This window comes from Macaca nemestrina, chromosome 13 (genome assembly GCF_043159975.1).
Source record: "Macaca nemestrina isolate mMacNem1 chromosome 13, mMacNem.hap1, whole genome shotgun sequence".
In the NCBI taxonomy this organism is placed as follows: domain Eukaryota; kingdom Metazoa; phylum Chordata; class Mammalia; order Primates; family Cercopithecidae; genus Macaca; species Macaca nemestrina.
The window spans coordinates 26169798-26187652 of record NC_092137.1 but is presented as its reverse complement, the minus strand read 5'-3'; the positions used below and the strand labels follow the sequence as shown (position 1 = coordinate 26187652).

Genomic DNA, 17855 nt, shown 5'->3' with positions numbered 1-17855 from the left:
CATCATAACTCCTGGGCTCAAGCAGTCTTCCCACCTCTGTCTCCTGTGTAGCTGAGACTAGAGGCGCACACCACCACACCCGGCTAATTTTCAAATAATTTGTAGAGATGAGTTCTTGCTAAGTTGCCCAGGCTAGTCTCAAAATCCTGGCCTCAAGCAGTCCTCCTGCCTCAGCCTCCGAAAGCACTAGGATTATAGGCATGGGCCACCATGCTTGGCCTGTACGATATGTTTCAACATAAAACGAATTCTTCCGTATGGATTCTGTAGCTTGTACTTTTTACTCAGTGATATGACTTGGAGATGTAGATTGATACATATCAGGTAACTCCTTCATTTTAATCCCCTATTGATGAATTACTCGCTGTTACCAATTTTTCATTACAAACATTATTATACAGCTGTTCATCACAGCATGTCATCTTGTATTTAAGTGCATCTCTGTAAAGTAGATAATGACAAGTAGAATTACTAGGTTATAGAGTATGCAGTTCTTGGTTCTAACAAAACCAAAGAACCCCCCCAAAGTAGGACAAAGTGTACTTCCATCAACCATGCATGAAAGAACCAATTTTTTGTACATCCTAACTGATACTTGGCCAGGTGCAGTGGCTCAGGCCTGTAATCCCAGCACTTTGGGAGTCCTAGGTGGGTGGATCACCTGAGGTCAGGAGTTCGAGACCAGCCTGGCCAACATGGTGAAACCCCATCTCTACTAAAAATACAAAAATTATCTGGGTGTGGTGGCAGGCACCTGTAATCCCAACTACTCAGGAGGCTGAGACAGGAGGATCATTTGAACTGGGAGGCGGAGGTTGCAGTGAGCCGAGATCACACCATTGCACTCCAGCCTGGGCAGCAAGAGTGAAACTCCATCTTAAAAAAAAAAAATGCCAGTCTGATGTATCTCATTTTAATTTGCATCGCCCCAATTATTAGGGAAATTGAACATCTTTTTATTATTATTATTTTCTTAATAGAGATGAGGTCTCACTGTGTTGCCCAGGCTGATTTCGAACTCCTGAGCTCAAGCGATCCTCCCTCCTAGGCCTCCTAAAGTGTTAGGATTACAGGCATGAGCTATCATGTCTGGCTGAAATTGAGCATCTTTATTGACAATTTGTTTTGTCCTTTTATGAATTGCTTTATATCCCTTGCCCATTTTATTTGGTTGTCTTTTTAAATTGATATATGCATGTTCTATTTTTCCAGTAGTATCCTTTGTCTGCTATATATGTCACAAATTCTTCCCATTCTATGGTTGTCTTAATTTTGTGGGGTCATTTGTCAAACGGAATTTTTTTTTTTTTTTTTTTTAGATGGAGTTTCGCTCTGTCACCCAGGCTGGAATGCAGTGGCACAATCTCAGCTCACTGCAACCTCCGCCTCCCAGGTTCAAGCGATTCTCCTGCCTCAGCCTCTTGAGTAGCTGGGATTACAGGTGCGCACCACCACACCCGGCTAATTTTTTTATTTTTGTATTTTGGTGAGGTTGGTCTTGAACTCCTGACCTTATGATCTGCCTTCCTCGGCCTCCCAAATTGCTGGGAATACAGGCGTAAGCGACTGTGCCTGGCCAAAACAGAAATTTTTAATTTTGATGTAGCAAATGTATCAATCTTTTTTTTTCAGTCCCTATTTTTTGTTTCTCTACTGTATTTTCTCATTGTCCCGCAATTACTTCTCACTCACCATGTAAATATTTGTACTATTACAAAGCTGCATTTAGAAGATGCTCCTAGGACTTGAAGTTAGATTTCCTTTTCAGGACTTTAGTGTGATTTTTAAACATTATAATCAGAATGGTTAGGAATGAAACTTTATCCTTCATTACAAATGTAATTGGAATAACAATGCTGTAAACTTGGGCTTCTTTTATGAAGAGATTCTTTAAAAATTTTTCTTAGTTATTTACTGTGTAAATATGGCAAATTATTCCAGAACTATAGGGAACTAAAATGAATAAGCAGATAATGATCTCTGGTCCTCAAAAGGCTTCGAATTTAATTGAGGAGACAAATAATGGACACAAAGCCATTCCAGAATACTGTGGGGTAAATCAAGTGGTCCTGAGAAGTTCTAGAGGAATTCAGGGTCAAAAAAAGGTAGCATTGTGCATATGTGGAGGTGTTTAAGGAAGGGGTAAGGTCTGGAAGCAAAGAGACTGTGGAGGAGACTTTGAACTCATCCAGACAAGGAGTGATAAAGGCACAGATTTTGGGGGAAATGAAAGATTACACGATGGCTCACACCTGTAATCCCAGCTCTTTGGGAGGCTCATGTGCAAGGATCATTTGAGGCCAGGCCAGGAGTTTGAGACCAGCCTGGGCATCATAGTGAGACCCTATCTCTACAAAAAAACTTAAAAATTAGCCAGGAGTGGTGATACACACCTTTAGTCCGAGCTACTCAGAAGACTGAGGCGGAAGGGTCACTTGTACCCAGCAGTTCAAGGCTGCAGTGAGCCTAGGATTATACCACTGTACTCCAGCCTGGGTGAGGGAGCAAAACCATGTCTCTCAAAAAAAGAAAGAAAGATGACTGGCCGGGCGCGGTGGCTTAAGCCTGTAATCCCAGCACTTTGGGAGGCCGAGACGGGCGGATCACGAGGTCAGGATATCGAGACCATCCTGGCTAACACGGTGAAACCCCGTCTCTACTACAAAATACAAAAAACTAGCCGGGCGAGGTGGCGGGCGCCTGTAGTCCCAGCTGCTCGGGAGGCTGAGGCAGGAGAATGGCGTAAACCCAGGAGGCGAAGCTTGCAGGGAGCTGAGATCCGGCCACTGCACTCCAGCCTGGGCGACAGAGCAAAACTGTCTCAAAAAAAAAAAAAAAAAAAACAAAGAAAGATGACTGGCAGATAGTCAAAATCACTAACAAATAAGTTGTTCAATAAGAAAAGAGGTTGGTCTTTTTGGGCATATCACTGCAAGTTGGCTTTTGTTCGGAAAAAAAAAAATACTCATGTTGACTTAAACATAAACTGGTGGTTTTGTTTTCAGTGATTCCGAAGCATGATTGAAGATTAGTATAATTCTATCTTGGGTAGACCAGTTCTTTTAGACCTGGTGGGTTTTTGCACTTAACTTTTAAAATCAATCATTTAGACTTGGTGGGTTTTTGCACTTAACTTTTAAAATCAATCATTTATTAAAGCTGTGTTTTTAATAAATAAAAATTATTTGAAACACCTTATAGTTGTGCCTGCATTAGTTGATTTATTGAATAACTTAGGCAATCTTCCACTTTTACTGAAATGATTGAGATCAGTTTACCGAAAGTCATTTCATCCTTTCCTTGCAGGCATCTGGCTATTCTTGGTGCAGGGCTGATGGGAGCAGGCATCGCCCAAGTCTCCGTAGATAAGGGGCTAAAGACTATACTTAAAGATGCCACCCTCACTGGGCTAGACCGAGGACAGCAACAAGTGTTCAAAGGGTAAGCCTGCTCTCTCTCTTTGCAAGAGTTAGAATGTCCATTTTTTCTTGGTTGGTTGGTTTTTGTGGTGGCTTGGTGGGTTTTTTGTTTGTTTTTGTCATCACAGATTCCTTTTTCCTGGACATAGTAAGTTCTAGATACTCCATAGTGAAGCCAAGTTTCTTTTGATTTTTAGAAATGCCAGTTCCTTCTTTGACTTCGTTTTGTTACAGATATTGTAGACAATTAACATCCTTGGAGTCTAGTCTTTGAATACAGAAGGGAAAATCTTATCTAGTAGATACTTGTTAATGCCATTTTACACTTTAGTATCAGGCCTGCGGATTTTGATACAGTTTGCATGTAATTGCTCTATTGTTAAGGATTATTGAAACGGCATGACTGTCTCTGCTGAGAAGACTGAGTGAGGTTAGGATGTAAGGAAATGGGCGGTAACTGCAGGGGCAAGGCAGGGCCAGGATCAGGACTCTTGAGCCTTGTATTTCCTGACTGGCATTACAGAGAGAAGCCGTAAACTGATTCCTCCACAGTGTCTGTGGCTTTACAGACTATCTCCATCTTACCTCTGAATTAATAAAGGGGGAATATTATTCCCTCTCCTCACCTCCTGCCTCTGTCACCACCACACACATACTGCCTGTTTTGCACAGGGAAAGATGGAGCAGCAGCTTGGCCAAATGGGGGGTTGGTTTGATCAGTTTTCTGCTCACATTTAGTGGACAAGCTGGCTGCACTTAAACCATCCTGCATGTGAGTTTTAGCTGAGTGAGCTTTTTTGTTTCTTAAATGGATTAGATAGCTTAAGCATGTTGTTATCCCTTTTCTGCAGAGAAACTCACATATTGCTGCCATAATGCTAACCGGGATCTGGCAGGTTTCATCATGTTGGCAGATTATTGTAAGATAACAAGTTGTAGTAGAAGATTCTGACCAAAAAAATGGCATGTGCTAGATAGCAGCAGTGCCCTGAAACTAGCATGCAAGCATCCCAAACAGCATTCCATGCCGTCACCAAAGTAAGAAATTGTTGCTCTAAAATAATTTCCTCCCCCAATCTCTCTTGAATAGTGTCCTGGGTTCCCCTTTTTGTCATAGAAACATCAAGTTCTGGTGAGTGCTGCTCACCACACGGCTGACTTGGGACATAATAGTTCCTGTCCTCTCTTGGGAATAGTTTAATTGGGCATTAGAATTAGAGCAACTAATAATGTTTTGAATGCTGACAAGTATCTTGTTTGCTGACTGCTGTCCTGATTATCAAAAACAAAAGGTTTGAGCCGATACTTTTAAAACCTTATTTGATGTTTTTGTTTCTTTTCAGACAGAGTCTCACTTTGTTGCCCAGGCTGGAGCACAATGGAACGATCTTGGCTCACTGCAACCTCTGCCTCCCGGGTTCAAGCAATTCTCCTGCCTCAGCCTCACAAATAGCTGAGACTACAGGCATGCGCCACCACGCACAGCTGATTTTTTTTTTTTTTTTTTTTTTTTTTTTGAGACGGAGTCTTGCTCTATCGCCCAGGCTGGAGTGCAGTGGCCGGATCTCAGCTCGCTGCAAGCTCCACCTCCCGGGTTTACCCCATTCTCCTGCCTCAGCCTCCCGAGTAGCTGGGACTACAGGCGACCCACCACCTCGCTTGGCTAGTTTTTTGTATTTTGTAGTAGAGACAGGGTTTCACCATGTTAGCCAGGGTGGTCTCGATCTCCTGACCTCGTGATCCACCCGACTCGGCCTCCCAAAGTGCTGGGATTACAGGCTTGAGCCACCGTGCCCAGCCTGATTTTTGTTTTTCTTGTAGAGATGGGATTTCACCACGTTGGCCAGGCTGGTCTTGAACTCCTGGCCTCAAGTGATCCACCCGCTGCAGCCTCCCACAGTGCTGGGATTACAGGTGTGAGCCACCATGCCCGGCCCTTAAGACCTTATTTGAATACTTTGTATTTATCTTGTGGCCTTAATTTTTCTTTTGGTTAAGGAAATTAGTGAATGGGGTTTAGCTTCATTCTTCATTTAGAGGAAAACTCTAGGTGATTCATTCTGAAAGTGTGGTCAGATGGAATCTAAGAGAGCCTGCTTCCCTTGGCAACAAAAAATAATCAGTTAAATGACTTAATAACAGGAATCCTTTTCTGCTCCCTGTGGGAAAAAAGAAACCTTGAGATATTATTTTATGTAATCAGTGCAATGTGCTACTAGGTAATGAGTGGGAAGTAGATGGAGAATATAGGAAATAATGCTTGGTCTCTGTTCTTTAGAAGATTACAACTACAGGCCGGGCGTGGTGGCTCATGCCTGTAATCCCACCACTTTGGGAAGCTGAGGCAGATGGATCATGAGGTCAGGAGTTCAAGACCAGCCTGGCCAAGATGGTGAAACCCTATCTCGACTGAAAAAAAAATAAATTAGCCAGGCACGGTGGTTGGCGCCTGTAATCCCAGCTACTCAGAAGGCTTAGGCAGAGAATTGTTTGAACCCAGGAGACAGAGGTTGCAGTGAGCCAAGATCGTGCCACTGCACTCCAGCCTGGGCAACAGAGCAAGACTCCGTCCCAAAAAAAAAAAAAAAAAAAAGAAGATTGCAACTACAGAATAACATAAAATTATATATTTGCGATAAGCAAATATAAAACCATGTGGTCTCAGACACACTTTGGCTGCTTCCCCTGTCATAGGTAGAGAATTACCAGAACTGCTCTTTTGTTTTGCCATTCTAGTATTCATGTTATTTACTCCTCTTGGCAAATTTAACTGGTTTAAGAGTGATTTAGTTTATGTAAGTTGGGCATTTGGAGGCATTCTATGGTAGAAAGAATGTGTACTTGGGAGTTAATATGTCTGAATTCTAGCACCCTCCCTTCTCAAGCTATTTGACCATAGGTCCCTCTGAGACTCTTTAAACAACTCGAAAGTCTCCCTCAGAATGGGAGTAATAGAACAACTACCTCACAGAGTTGGTGAAAAACACATGTGTGCTCTGGCCCATGGACACTCAAGTAAACATTAGTTTCCTTTTCTTCCCATCTAACTAGGAATGTGTTTTTTCTAGATTAAATGACAAAGTGAAGAAGAAAGCTCTAACATCATTTGAAAGGGATTCCATCTTCAGCAACTTGACTGGGCAGCTTGATTACCAAGGTTTTGAAAAGGCCGACATGGTGATTGAAGCTGTGTTTGAGGACCTTAGTCTTAAGCACAGAGTGCTAAAGGAAGTAGAAGCGGTAAGCAAGGGGCTGTTATACTTGAATCCTAGTGTAGTGAACAGAAAACAGAGATTTTTTTTTTAAAGGAGCTATAGGAAACTCATGGTTGCTTTTAAAAAAGGACTATTCAAAGACTGGGCATGGTGGCTCACGCCTGTAATCCCAGCAGTTTGGGAGGCTGAGGCGGGCGGATCACGAGGTCAGGAGTTCGAGACCAGACTGGCCAATATGGTGAAACCCCATCTTTACTACAAAATACAAAAATTAGCCGGCCATGGTGGCATGCACCTGTAGTCCCAGCTATTCGGGAGGCTGAAGCAGGAGAATCACTGGAACCCGGGAGGCGGAGGTTGCAGTGAGCCGAGATTGTGCCACTGCACTCCAGCCTGGGCGACAGAGCGAGACTCCATCTCCAAAAAAGAAAGGACTTTTCATTATCAAACGTTAAGTTTTTATGTGTGCTCATGCACACTGCATATATTATAAAGGTCAAATCTAAATCCTAAAGGAAGAAAATTAGGGTTCGTTCACCTTATTCATGTAGGAACTCTGTCACCCAAACATACAGGTAACCTCACAAAGTATAGCCAGATGCTTTAAGATTTTTTGGTTAGCCAAAAGCCATAACCAAACCTCTTCAGGTCTAAGGCTGCAAAGGAAATAGGGGAGGACAGTTCCTCCAGATGCTTGTTCTGTGGAAATGCTGCCTTGGCCCAGCTCCCAAATGTTCTCCATAGCCACTTCTTGAGATGGGCTGACATGAACAAAACAAGTACTTGAAGTGGGGAGTAGGAAGAGTGAGCTCCGAGGAGTAATAGCAGTAATTCAGGCATGAGGTCCAAGGCCTAAGCTAGTCTATAGTTGGATAAACAGAATGTGGGTTACGGAAAGGTGAACATGAAATGATTCTGACTTGGCAACATGCTGGATATAATGAGCAGTGAACTCATTACAAAAGATAAGAGTACCACAAAGCAAGACTCTGTCTCAAAATAAATAAACAAACAAACAGTATCTTCTCTTATTGCCCACAGAGGTAACAAAACCCATTCCTTGGACATTGTTCCACAGGCATTATCTCTAGACCACCCCTGTTTCGGTTGTCCTCTCTAGTATCTTCCTCATGTCTCAGTGTTCTACTGCTGTGTTTACAACTATCTTTTCACAATTCTGCAATCTGGGCAGGGCGCTGCAGAGACAGTGGTGCTTAAGTCCGTTGATGTCAAGGCTGGGGTCACTCCTGGGCTGCATTCCGCAGGAAGCTCGGCTGGGGCACCTCACTGCTTCCCCCACATCTCTCATGGCCTGTCCTCACTTAGTCATCTCACCAGAACTTCTTTGTAGTGTGGCTGCAGGCTTCCAAGAGTACAAAAGCAGAAGCTGCTGAGCTTCCTAAGTTTATTGTCAGGAATAAAAGAAGATAAATAATTTAAAAAATTAAAAAAGAGGCTACCGGGCCTCACAGGGCTAGGTAGGCCTGGAACTGGCAGGGTAACTTCTGCTGCATTCTGTTGATAAAAACAAGTCACAAGACCAGCCCAGATTCAAGGAGAAGGGAAACAGACTCTACTTCTAGCTGGGAGAGAAGACATACATGTCCAAGGAAGGGAAGAATGTTTGCCAGCCAGCTTTGGAGACATTAGTTTGCTCTTCAGAAAGGATTTCACCACCAGCATTAGACACTATATTACTAAGAAAGTAATCTGACACTATGTAAGCTTTCGGACAGTCATGCTGTACTGTCAATTCATTCCCCCTTTTTTTTTTTTTTTTTTTTTTTTTTTTTTTAGAGACAGGGTCTCAATCTGTCACCCAGGCTGCAGTGCAGTGGCATGATCACAGCTCACTGTAACCTTAAGCTCCTGGGCTCAAGTGAGCCTCTCACTTCAGCCTCCTGAGTAACTAGGACTATGGGTATGTGCCACCATGCTTGGCTAATTTTTTAAAGTTATTTTTTGTAAGGCCGGGCGCTCTGGCTCACACCTGTAATCCCAGCATTTTGGGAGGCCGAGGCAGGTGGATCACAAGGTCAGGAGTTTAAGACCAGCCTGGCTAAGATGATGAAACCCCGTCTCTACTAAAAACTACAAAAAAATTAGCCAGGCGCAGTGGCAGGCGCCTGTAATCTCAGCTGCTTGGGAGGCTGAGGCAGGAGAATTGCTTGAACCTGGGCAGCAAAGCTTGCAGTGAGCTGAGATCACACCACTGCACTCCAGCCTGGGCGAAAAAGCGAGACTCTGTCTCAAAAAAAAAAAAAAAGTTATTTGTTGTAGATATAAGGTCTCACTATGATGCCGAGGTTGGTCTTGAACTCCTGGCCTCAAGCAATCCTCCATCCTTGGCCTCCTGAAGTATTGGAATTATAATTGTTTAGCCACCGTGCCCACCCTCCACTCTTGATTAACTAAAATCATGGGATCTTTACCACAAATACTGCCAAGCCAGGTCTTGTCCTTCAAGTACCCACAGAGTTCTTTCCTTTTTTTTTTTTTTTTTTTAATCTTAATGCAGTACTTTTATTGCATTATAATCTTATTTTGTACTCAGCTTTTCAGTGTTGAATGTGTCTTCCTCCTTGATTCTCATCTCTGTTAGGATTCTGCCTGTTCCAGGTTTGCACACATTTGACAGGTGTCCCTTTCACGTTTTTCATCCAGCCATCTGAATAAAAACGTGAATAACTGGGAGGCGGAGGTTGCAGTGAGCCTGGACTGCACCACTACACTCCAGCCTGGGCAACAGAGCGAGACTGTCTTAAAAAAATAATAAAAATAAAATAAATAAATAAAAACATGAATAAGTTGGGATCGTGGCTAGAATGCTGAGACAATCTGCATTAGAGACTATTCTCCAGGTTGATGAAGCTAATAGTTACTAGTATTTGTGTCCTGTAGCTATAGTTATAGTGGTATGCCATTTTTTAGTAACACACTGTATAAAATGAGACAAGCATGCACATTTTGGCTTGTTCTTATAAAGGTGAAGTGGGGGAGTGTTTCATAAGCTTCCAGACTCCAGGGCAGATCCAAACAAAAGAGGAGTTGACACCCATGCTGGGTGTTGAATGAATTGCGATTCAAGGTGGTCTTTTCAGTGTTGTTCTGTTGTTTTATTGACCCAACTGCTGAGATGTAGTCTCCAGGTCAGGATAAGGTGACCTCATGATGGGTCACAACTAGAGGAAGGCAGAATGGGAAAAGGAACAAGGTCAACATCTTCCCCAACACAAAAGCCCCTAGGTGATCCGTCAATGTCTGGGTGAGTGACATATACTGTCTGAGCAGTTGGGGGTGAGAGAGTGGGCTGAGCCCAGGTGTCACTCATTAGCTTTGCCATGGCCTCTAATCATCTCCCAGGCCTACCTGACACATTGTTAAATGCTTTTCCCCTGCAGGTGATTCCAGATCACTGTATCTTTGCCAGTAACACATCTGCTCTCCCAATCAGTGAAATTGCTGCTGTCAGCAAAAGACCTGAGAAGGTAAACTCGGAACAGAGAAAAACCCTGAGATGTTTTATTGCTTCAGATTCACTGATAAAGGCTTAGAGCTTGAGTACAGAAGAGGCAGGTCTGGATTACGAAGTGGATGCGGGTGGTTCCTAAACACTGGACACATAAATGCTAATACCATGACTAGTGTGAGATGCAGGAATAAGTAAAGTACAACAAAAAATATCCTTTTCAAGAATCCCAAATGGGCATTGTTTTTCAGGTTCAGGCTATAAAGCCTACCTGTATCCTACAATTAGGCATTGAGGGATAGGCCTTAAGAAAGGATGCTCCAAAATATCAGTTTGGCTACAGAGCAGAGTCAGTGACTGTTTAGAACAGGTTTGGTTCCAACTCCAGGGAATGGCAGGAATGGTGGGATGTGTCTGCCTGTGGGTTTGCTTACACCTTCTACCCCAGGACATGAAAGGCCTGGGTTATATAGAAGCACTTTCTGTGAGTATTTGGAATGATGCCCAGAAATTTATTTTTGCTCTCAACCAGAGTAATTAAGGGGAAGTGAAATCATTCAAAGAGAAGTAAAACAACTCACTTCTCTGGAGGATACCAGTTAGCCTCCGCTAACCAGAACCAGCCGAAGGTAGGCAGGAATTATAAAAGAACTTTAAGCAGCTGAAAGTGTTAATATAAATTCTATGTACTGAAAACACAAAAGCCTATTCCTACTCTTCTAGCTTGCTAATGCAAGGTAATCTAGTTTCCTGGCACACAGCAGATTAGAAGTGATGCAGGGACCTGACAGAGGCAGGCTCAGTGATGGCAGGATAAAGGTCATAGGGAGAAGTGGCAGCTGATAGTCTACAGATGGACAGTCTGATCGTGTCATATCACTCAAGACATCTGTGTGGCATCTAAAATCAGTACAGGCAATGCCGTTGCTGTTCATTTGATGCTAACCTCTCCCCACCATCGGAGCAGAACAAGCATCACACTTCGCAGCTCTGGCCTCCAAATATCCAGGATAGCTTTTCTCACCTGCTTGCCTTATGTCATTCATTTAAAAGTAAGGCCAAAAAGGCAAAATAGGGTGACCAACCATCTTGGTTTGCCTGGGACCAAGGGACACAGGACCTTCAGTGCCACAGTTGGGAAATCCCCAGCCATCCAGGATGCGTTGGTCATCTTTGGCACAACTTTCTGAGTGATGTAAATGTATTTTGCTTGGGGTAGTGATTATATGGATGTATATACAGTTGTCAAAACTCATTGATGTGAACACTTTTAAGATCTGTGCATTTTATTATATAGAAATTCTATGTCAATAAAGGCTAATTCTTTTGCTCAGGAGTACTGAGTCTGAATCAGGTCCTAAGTATTTCAGACGTAACTAAAAGAACACTGTCGGGGTTAGAAACAACTTTTGGACTGATAAGTTTACATAACATTTAATTGATCTGTGTATTACATAATGGCATTGGAGACAGACAGACCTGTAATGGAATCCCACCCCGTCATATGCTGACTGACTCTGAACTGCCAACTTCTTGATACCTTTTTTCCTCATCTAGATAATTAGGCTGACCAGTTCACAGGGTTGTAATGGATTAAATGTAAGGAATAAGTGGTAAATGTATTGAAAAACAGGTAGATAATGAGCAGCCAAAAATTATAGATATTACTTGTTGTACCTTATAGCTAAAGTGAGAGGGAGAAAGCAAAACTATAAATAAATGTATTAGACTTCTTTCACCACAGTTCTGTTGTGAAGACGGTGTAACTGTTAGCTCAATGAGGGGGTTCTCTGAAACTTTAGCACGCATCAGAATCACCAGGAGGGATTATTAAAACAAATCTGGGCCCCACCCATGGAGTTTCTGATTCAGGAGGGCTGGGCTACGCCTGAGAACGTGCACGCCTAATGCTCCCAGGTGACGACAGTGCTTGTTGGGCCCGGGTGCTACACGTGGAGAACTGCTGGTTTAATGAGTCTTAAATGCATCTGATTGTTGAGGAGTGTTAGTTAAATCTAGTATCCTGGTGGTGAGACCCATCTGTGTAAAATGCAAATACATCTCTGACAGCCCAACACATTAATTCTTCTGTCTGCCCCGCCCCCTCCCCAAAAAATGGATCCTCTTATCTAACCTATCAGTATCATTAATATAAGTGGAGCCTTCATCCGTTGTTCCCCAATAAATCTAGTTTGGCCTCGAGCTGTGGTTTTGGCACTGATTGTGGGAGGATCTGATGTCTGTAGTGAAAAACCTTAGAAGCAAATGGAAGAGGAGGATTCCAACATGCTCTCCCTAAACATACTAAACTTTTATCAAAGATCCATGGAACCAAACCACTCAGCTATGTCAAGCAGTATTCCTATATCACAGCCACCTTTCTTTCTAGTGTTTTCCTAACAGAGAAGGAATGCTCTAGATTCCTCAGCCGCATTCTCCAATCTGTTGGCTTTTGGTTCCCCTTGCCAGGTGATCGGCATGCACTACTTCTCTCCCGTGGACAAGATGCAGCTGCTGGAGATTATCACGACTGAGAAAACTTCCAGAGACACCAGTGCTTCAGCTGTAGCAGTCGGTCTCAAGCAGGGGAAGGTCATCATTGTGGTTAAGGTAAGGGGCTGTGTAACAGAGCTGTAGAGTTTGAAAAGTTCTAATAAGACTCCTTTTACCTCCAGGCTTGTTTATAAATATTCTGGGGCAAATGACCAGATTTTGATATGATTTTCCCCTGGGTTGTCTCCAGGATGGACGGTGGCATTGACTGTCCCACTGAGTCAAGGTGGGAGTGGGGAGTATCTAGGGCGTGGCAGGGTTCTCCCAGCCATCCCAGACCTTGAAGGTGGCCATGAAACTATCTGCTGTACTATTTGATTCAAGCCAGGCTACCCCTAGTATGGCTTCCCCTGCAATTTCATTTTTAAGGATTCTGATTGAGATTTTAAGTCACCTTAAGTTTTACAGTGACTTTCAAATGACTTTGAAGTGACCCTGGGAAAGTTAGAGTGTTTCAGTTCCAGCAACAGGGCCAGTGAGCTCATGTTCTCTCCCTTGGCAGGATGGACCTGGCTTCTATACTACCAGGTGCCTTGCACCCATGATGTCTGAAGTCATCCGAATCCTCCAGGTTGGTATTGCTCTCCAGAGTGTTTGAGGCATCTTCCACTCCTTCAGTCACTCCAAAACTCACAATGTCAAGATAAGGACCAAGCTGCCTTCTAATATACCAACTCCTGCTCTTGTCTAGGAAGGTCCCTGGTGCCCTCTCTCTGCACAGAAGTCGGAAGTTGGGCTCATACTGCATTGAAAGGGGCAGAGCTTTCCCTCCGCCCCGCAGCCCCCTCACTGTTCCAGCAAGCTAAAGGCCCCCCACAGCATGTCTTCTATGCTGTTTCTGCACCTCTCTGAGGAAGGGACCATCCAGAACAGGGCCTGCTTGGTTCAACTGGTGCTGCATCTGTTTCTGCAGCACACACAACCCTCTAGTAGCCATCGAGGTCGTTCTGGCAGGAGAGGAGAGGGATCCTCCTCTCTGGGCACTTAACCAGACTCGGGGATCACAGGGCTCTGAGTGCTGCTTTTTGATGATGTTTCTTCTGTTGGTCATGACACATTCAGCCGTCTGTCATGGAATCTCATTATTGAGATTCAGAAATGCAAACAAGAAGAAAATGAAGAATTTAGTCATCTCTAAACGTCCTTAAACTGCTGTAGATTAGAGAAGGCTCAGACTTTCCACTTGTGGCCCCAAACTTCTTTGTGCTTCCCTGAATGAATAGCACCAGTCCTGGGCCTGGTCAGGTGACACTCAGAAGTGGGTTTTACACAAGGCAGTGTTTGGAGCCAGTACAGGGAGCCCTTTGGGGGGATTTGGGCTGCCCTTCCCCAGAGGTCCCTGCTTGGCTTCCTGTTCAGGAAGGAGTTGACCCGAAGAAGCTGGATTCCCTGACCACAAGTTTTGGCTTTCCTGTGGGTGCTGCTACACTGGTGGATGAAGTTGGCGTGGATGTAGCAAAACATGTGGCGGAAGATCTGGGCAAAGTCTTTGGGGAGCGGTTTGGAGGCGGAAACCCAGAACTGCTGACACAGATGGTGTCCAAGGGCTTCCTAGGTGAGTAGCCTCAAGGAAACATAACTAGCACCACTAGTTACAAAGTTCTGAGCAGTTCCTGAGACCAAAGAGTTACAGAAGCCCTCCTGGAAGAAAGTTTTCTAAACACAGAGCCCTTGTCATTGGAGATTTCAAAAATGATTTCATGAGTCAGGTGCGGTAGCAACCACTTATGGTCTTAGCTGCTTAGGAGGCTGAGGTGGGAGGATCGCTTGAGCCCAGGAGTTTGAGGCCAGCCTGGGCAACATGGTGAGGCCCCTTCCTTTATATATTAAAAAAAAGAAAACAGTCATGTGAACCTTCTAAGGGCTAGGACTATAGATTATGGACAAAAGGCAGAGTTCTACCCTTCTGGGGCTCTAGCATCACCTGGTCCAAGTTATGCCAGATGGACAAGCATTTTTATCCCCCAGAGACGAAATCTGCGCTAGTGCAGAAGCAAGCTCTGCATCCGGGCTTTACCATGTTGTCTGGCCAGCTGCGGGGAGAAAGTATAAGCTCACAATACACAGTATACAGTTGAGGCCCACAGGGGACTTTCTCGGCAAAATAGCAAAATCAGCATTACAACCTGGGTGTCCTAGGGCCTGGTGTTGCATATCGGGATGTTAAAACTCACCCAGGTGGCCTTTCTCATCCAGGTACACAGATGCCCAAGATCCAGGTCACAAGATGATCTTTCCCTCTGCCCACTCTTCTGACAACGACTAATTTGCTAGGGTTAGCTAGACATACAAATTCAGGAATTCAGAAGAGGCCAGAGCTTTATAATAGACTGACAGAGACAAGAATTCTCAGGCCAGGGTTGTTTTTTTGTTTTTGTTTTTGTTTTTTGAGACAGTCTCACTCTGTGGCCCAGGCTGGAGTGCAGCGGCATGATCTCGTCTCACTGCAACCTCCACCTCCCAGGTTCAAGCGATTCTCCTGCCTCAGCCTTCTGAGTAGCTGGGATTACAGGCGCCCACCACCACACCTGGCTAATTTTTGTATTTTTAGTAGAAATGGGGTTTCACCATGTTGGCCAGGCTGGTCTCAAACTCCTAACCTCAAATGGTCCACCCACCTCGGCCTCCCAAAGTGCTGGGATTACAGGTGTAAGCCACCATGCCTGGCCAGGCCAGCGTTCTGAGAAGGAATAGTAACACTCCCTTTTCTTGCCTCTTTTAGGTCGCAAGTCTGGGAAGGGCTTTTACATCTATCAGGAGGGTGTGAAGAGGAAGGATTTGAATTCTGACATGGATAGTATTTTAGCGAGTCTGAAGCTGCCTCCTAAGTCTGAAGTGTAAGTCCATTTGAGTGGCTAATGCCTGGAAATAGACTTTCTCTGACAGCCCAGAGTTTCCCAGCCCCTCTTTCATTTTCTTTCTTTTTTTTTTTTTTAAATACTTTAAGTTCTGGGATACATATGCAGGTTTGTTACTTAGGTATACACGTGCCATGGTGCTCTCTTCCATTTTCTTTGTGACCACCATACCTGAACAGGAGGACCACTCCTGATGCTGGCATGGTAGCTTTCCAAGTGGAAGGCCCTCACACGTGCTGCCTTGGTCTCTGCCTGGCATCGAGGTGAGAACCAGGCCACGTCTGGTGAAGGCCCTCCCTGCTCCAGCCTTCTCTGGCAAGGTCCCAGAGAGCTGCTGAAGGACAGATTCTCCTTGGCCCCTTCACCCTCCCAGATCTTTATTGGCATTTGTGAGCAGCTGACTGTTGCTGATGCCAAAGAGATACTGATTATCTTGGCACCAGGCCCTGTTCTAGGTGCTCAGTTTCATGTCAATTAGGGCAAGTTACTCTCCACTTTTTCCATGGGAAAGTTTGGCCCACCCAGGCAGCATCTTCTCTGAGGGTCAGTACCAACCGGCCCACAGAGCTCCCCATACACCCATCCCGACTTCCATTCTGCATCTGTGGGTCTGGCTTTCCTCCCCTTTTTCTCTTCTTCTACCTCAACATCTCTGTTGGCAGCTCCTCAGATGAAGACATCCAGTTCCGCCTGGTGACAAGATTTGTGAATGAGGCAGTCATGTGCCTGCAAGAGGGGATCTTGGCCACACCTGCGGAGGGAGACATCGGAGCCGTCTTTGGGCTTGGCTTCCCGCCTTGTCTTGGAGGTTGGTCTCGCAGATTGGGAAAGCAGCTCACTTTAGCCTGGAGCCCGTGTTGCATCTCCTTCAACGAACTCCTCTTTCTCTATTCAGGGCCTTTCCGCTTTGTGGATCTGTATGGCGCCCAGACGATAGTGGACCGGCTCAAGAAGTATGAAGCTGCCTATGGAAAACAGTTCACCCCATGCCAGCTGCTAGCTGACCATGCTAACAGCCCCAACAAGAAGTTCTACCAGTGAGCAGGCCTCACGCCTTGCTCAGTCAGTGCACCAACTCCAGCTGCTGGCAGTGCGGGTTCTCCAACAGAGTGGTCTAGATTTATCAGAGTAACGAGAAGGAAGACAAACTCCGGCACTGGGGTTGCTCCCTGATCAAAGTGCCTTCAGCCAAGACCATCTCTCCCTCCTGGTGAAGTGTGACTGTGAATTAGTTTGCACTTCCTGTTGCAAGCTAGAGCCCACTGTGCTCATTGTATAAGCCCTGAGGCCTAGAGTGGCAGCCAGGAGCCATCTGGAGCCACCTCTCTGCCTGTTCCTCCCAAGAGGCCAGGGTGGCCAGGGGTGGTGAGTGGTGAGGGTAATTCTGCACCCAGCCAAACACATAACAATAAAAACCAAACTCTGTGTCAGTGGCTTTGCCCTTCTGGTTTAAACACCTCCTTCATAAAGCAATCTGGAAGAAAGCCCTGTGCTTTGGAAGTAAGAATGTGTGTGCAGAATTCTAGGCAGCACCTTAGGAGGGACTGGGATGAGCGAAAGGGGGACCTGGTGGGCTCAACTACACACACCTGTCTGTGTAGATGCCTTGCCTGGGCTTCTGCTCACCACGGTGTACCAGGATATAAAGCACTTTCCCCAGCCTGGGTTTCCTCATTGTCTGATCTTACCCATTTTCTGGGTGTGCCTCATTCATAGGTGCTTCTTGGGATGGCTGTGGGAACGCCGGTGCTAAGCACAGGCGCTGACATTTCCCTTGATGTTCAGTGATCCTGGCCAGCCCCAGAAATGCCTGCGCGGCAATCGGGCAGTATGGGAGCGGCATGAGGAGCGCTGACCCCCACAGCACCTGCACTCCCCCATAGCTTCAGCCCCTCCCCACCCCGCCCCCTGGGGTGGAAAGTTCCTACACTCATGTTCCGGCAGAAGCAGTGCCCAGTCTGGGTAAACAGCGCTGGGGCTGACTGGGTCTGGCAGAAAGATCCACGCTGTGTGTGTGTGGAATTGTAATTCCAGTCCCATCACATTCTGCATTCTAAACTGTCAGATATTACCAGTTACCCCTGCCTCTGCTCTGTTACTTCAAATATGTCCCTGGTCCCAGCTCTGTAGCTGGGACTGGCAGGCAGAGAGATCAGCTCTGGCTCTGCTTAGTCACTAGGAAGCCAGACCCTAAAACCAAGTCACCTCTGACTTGGGGTTTTCAGATGACCAGAGTACGGAGCTGATCCCTTGCACCAAAGCCATTAATAGGCTTCCAAATTTGGTCTGAGAGCCTGAGGCTGGCATTCTGCCAATGCAGGAAGCTAAGCTTGGGCCCTGG

General features: G+C 45.3%; 1 protein-coding gene across 2 annotated transcripts in view; it reads left to right on the top strand.

Annotated features, from left to right (window-relative positions):
- Positions 1–16944, top strand: part of LOC105479788 (hydroxyacyl-CoA dehydrogenase trifunctional multienzyme complex subunit alpha) — a 57475-nt gene extending 40531 nt beyond the window's left edge. For both annotated transcript variants that reach the window (XM_011738050.2, XM_011738051.2), the window contains 9 exons: positions 3307–3441; positions 6488–6659; positions 10036–10122; positions 12573–12713; positions 13159–13227; positions 14016–14211; positions 15379–15493; positions 16177–16322; positions 16410–16944. In XM_011738050.2, coding sequence (XP_011736352.1) covers positions 3307–3441; positions 6488–6659; positions 10036–10122; positions 12573–12713; positions 13159–13227; positions 14016–14211; positions 15379–15493; positions 16177–16322; positions 16410–16555 — 1207 coding nt within the window. In that variant the 3' untranslated portion in view covers positions 16556–16944. The remainder of the gene's footprint in view (positions 1–3306; positions 3442–6487; positions 6660–10035; positions 10123–12572; positions 12714–13158; positions 13228–14015; positions 14212–15378; positions 15494–16176; positions 16323–16409) is intronic.
- Positions 16945–17855: the final 911 nt, after the last annotated feature.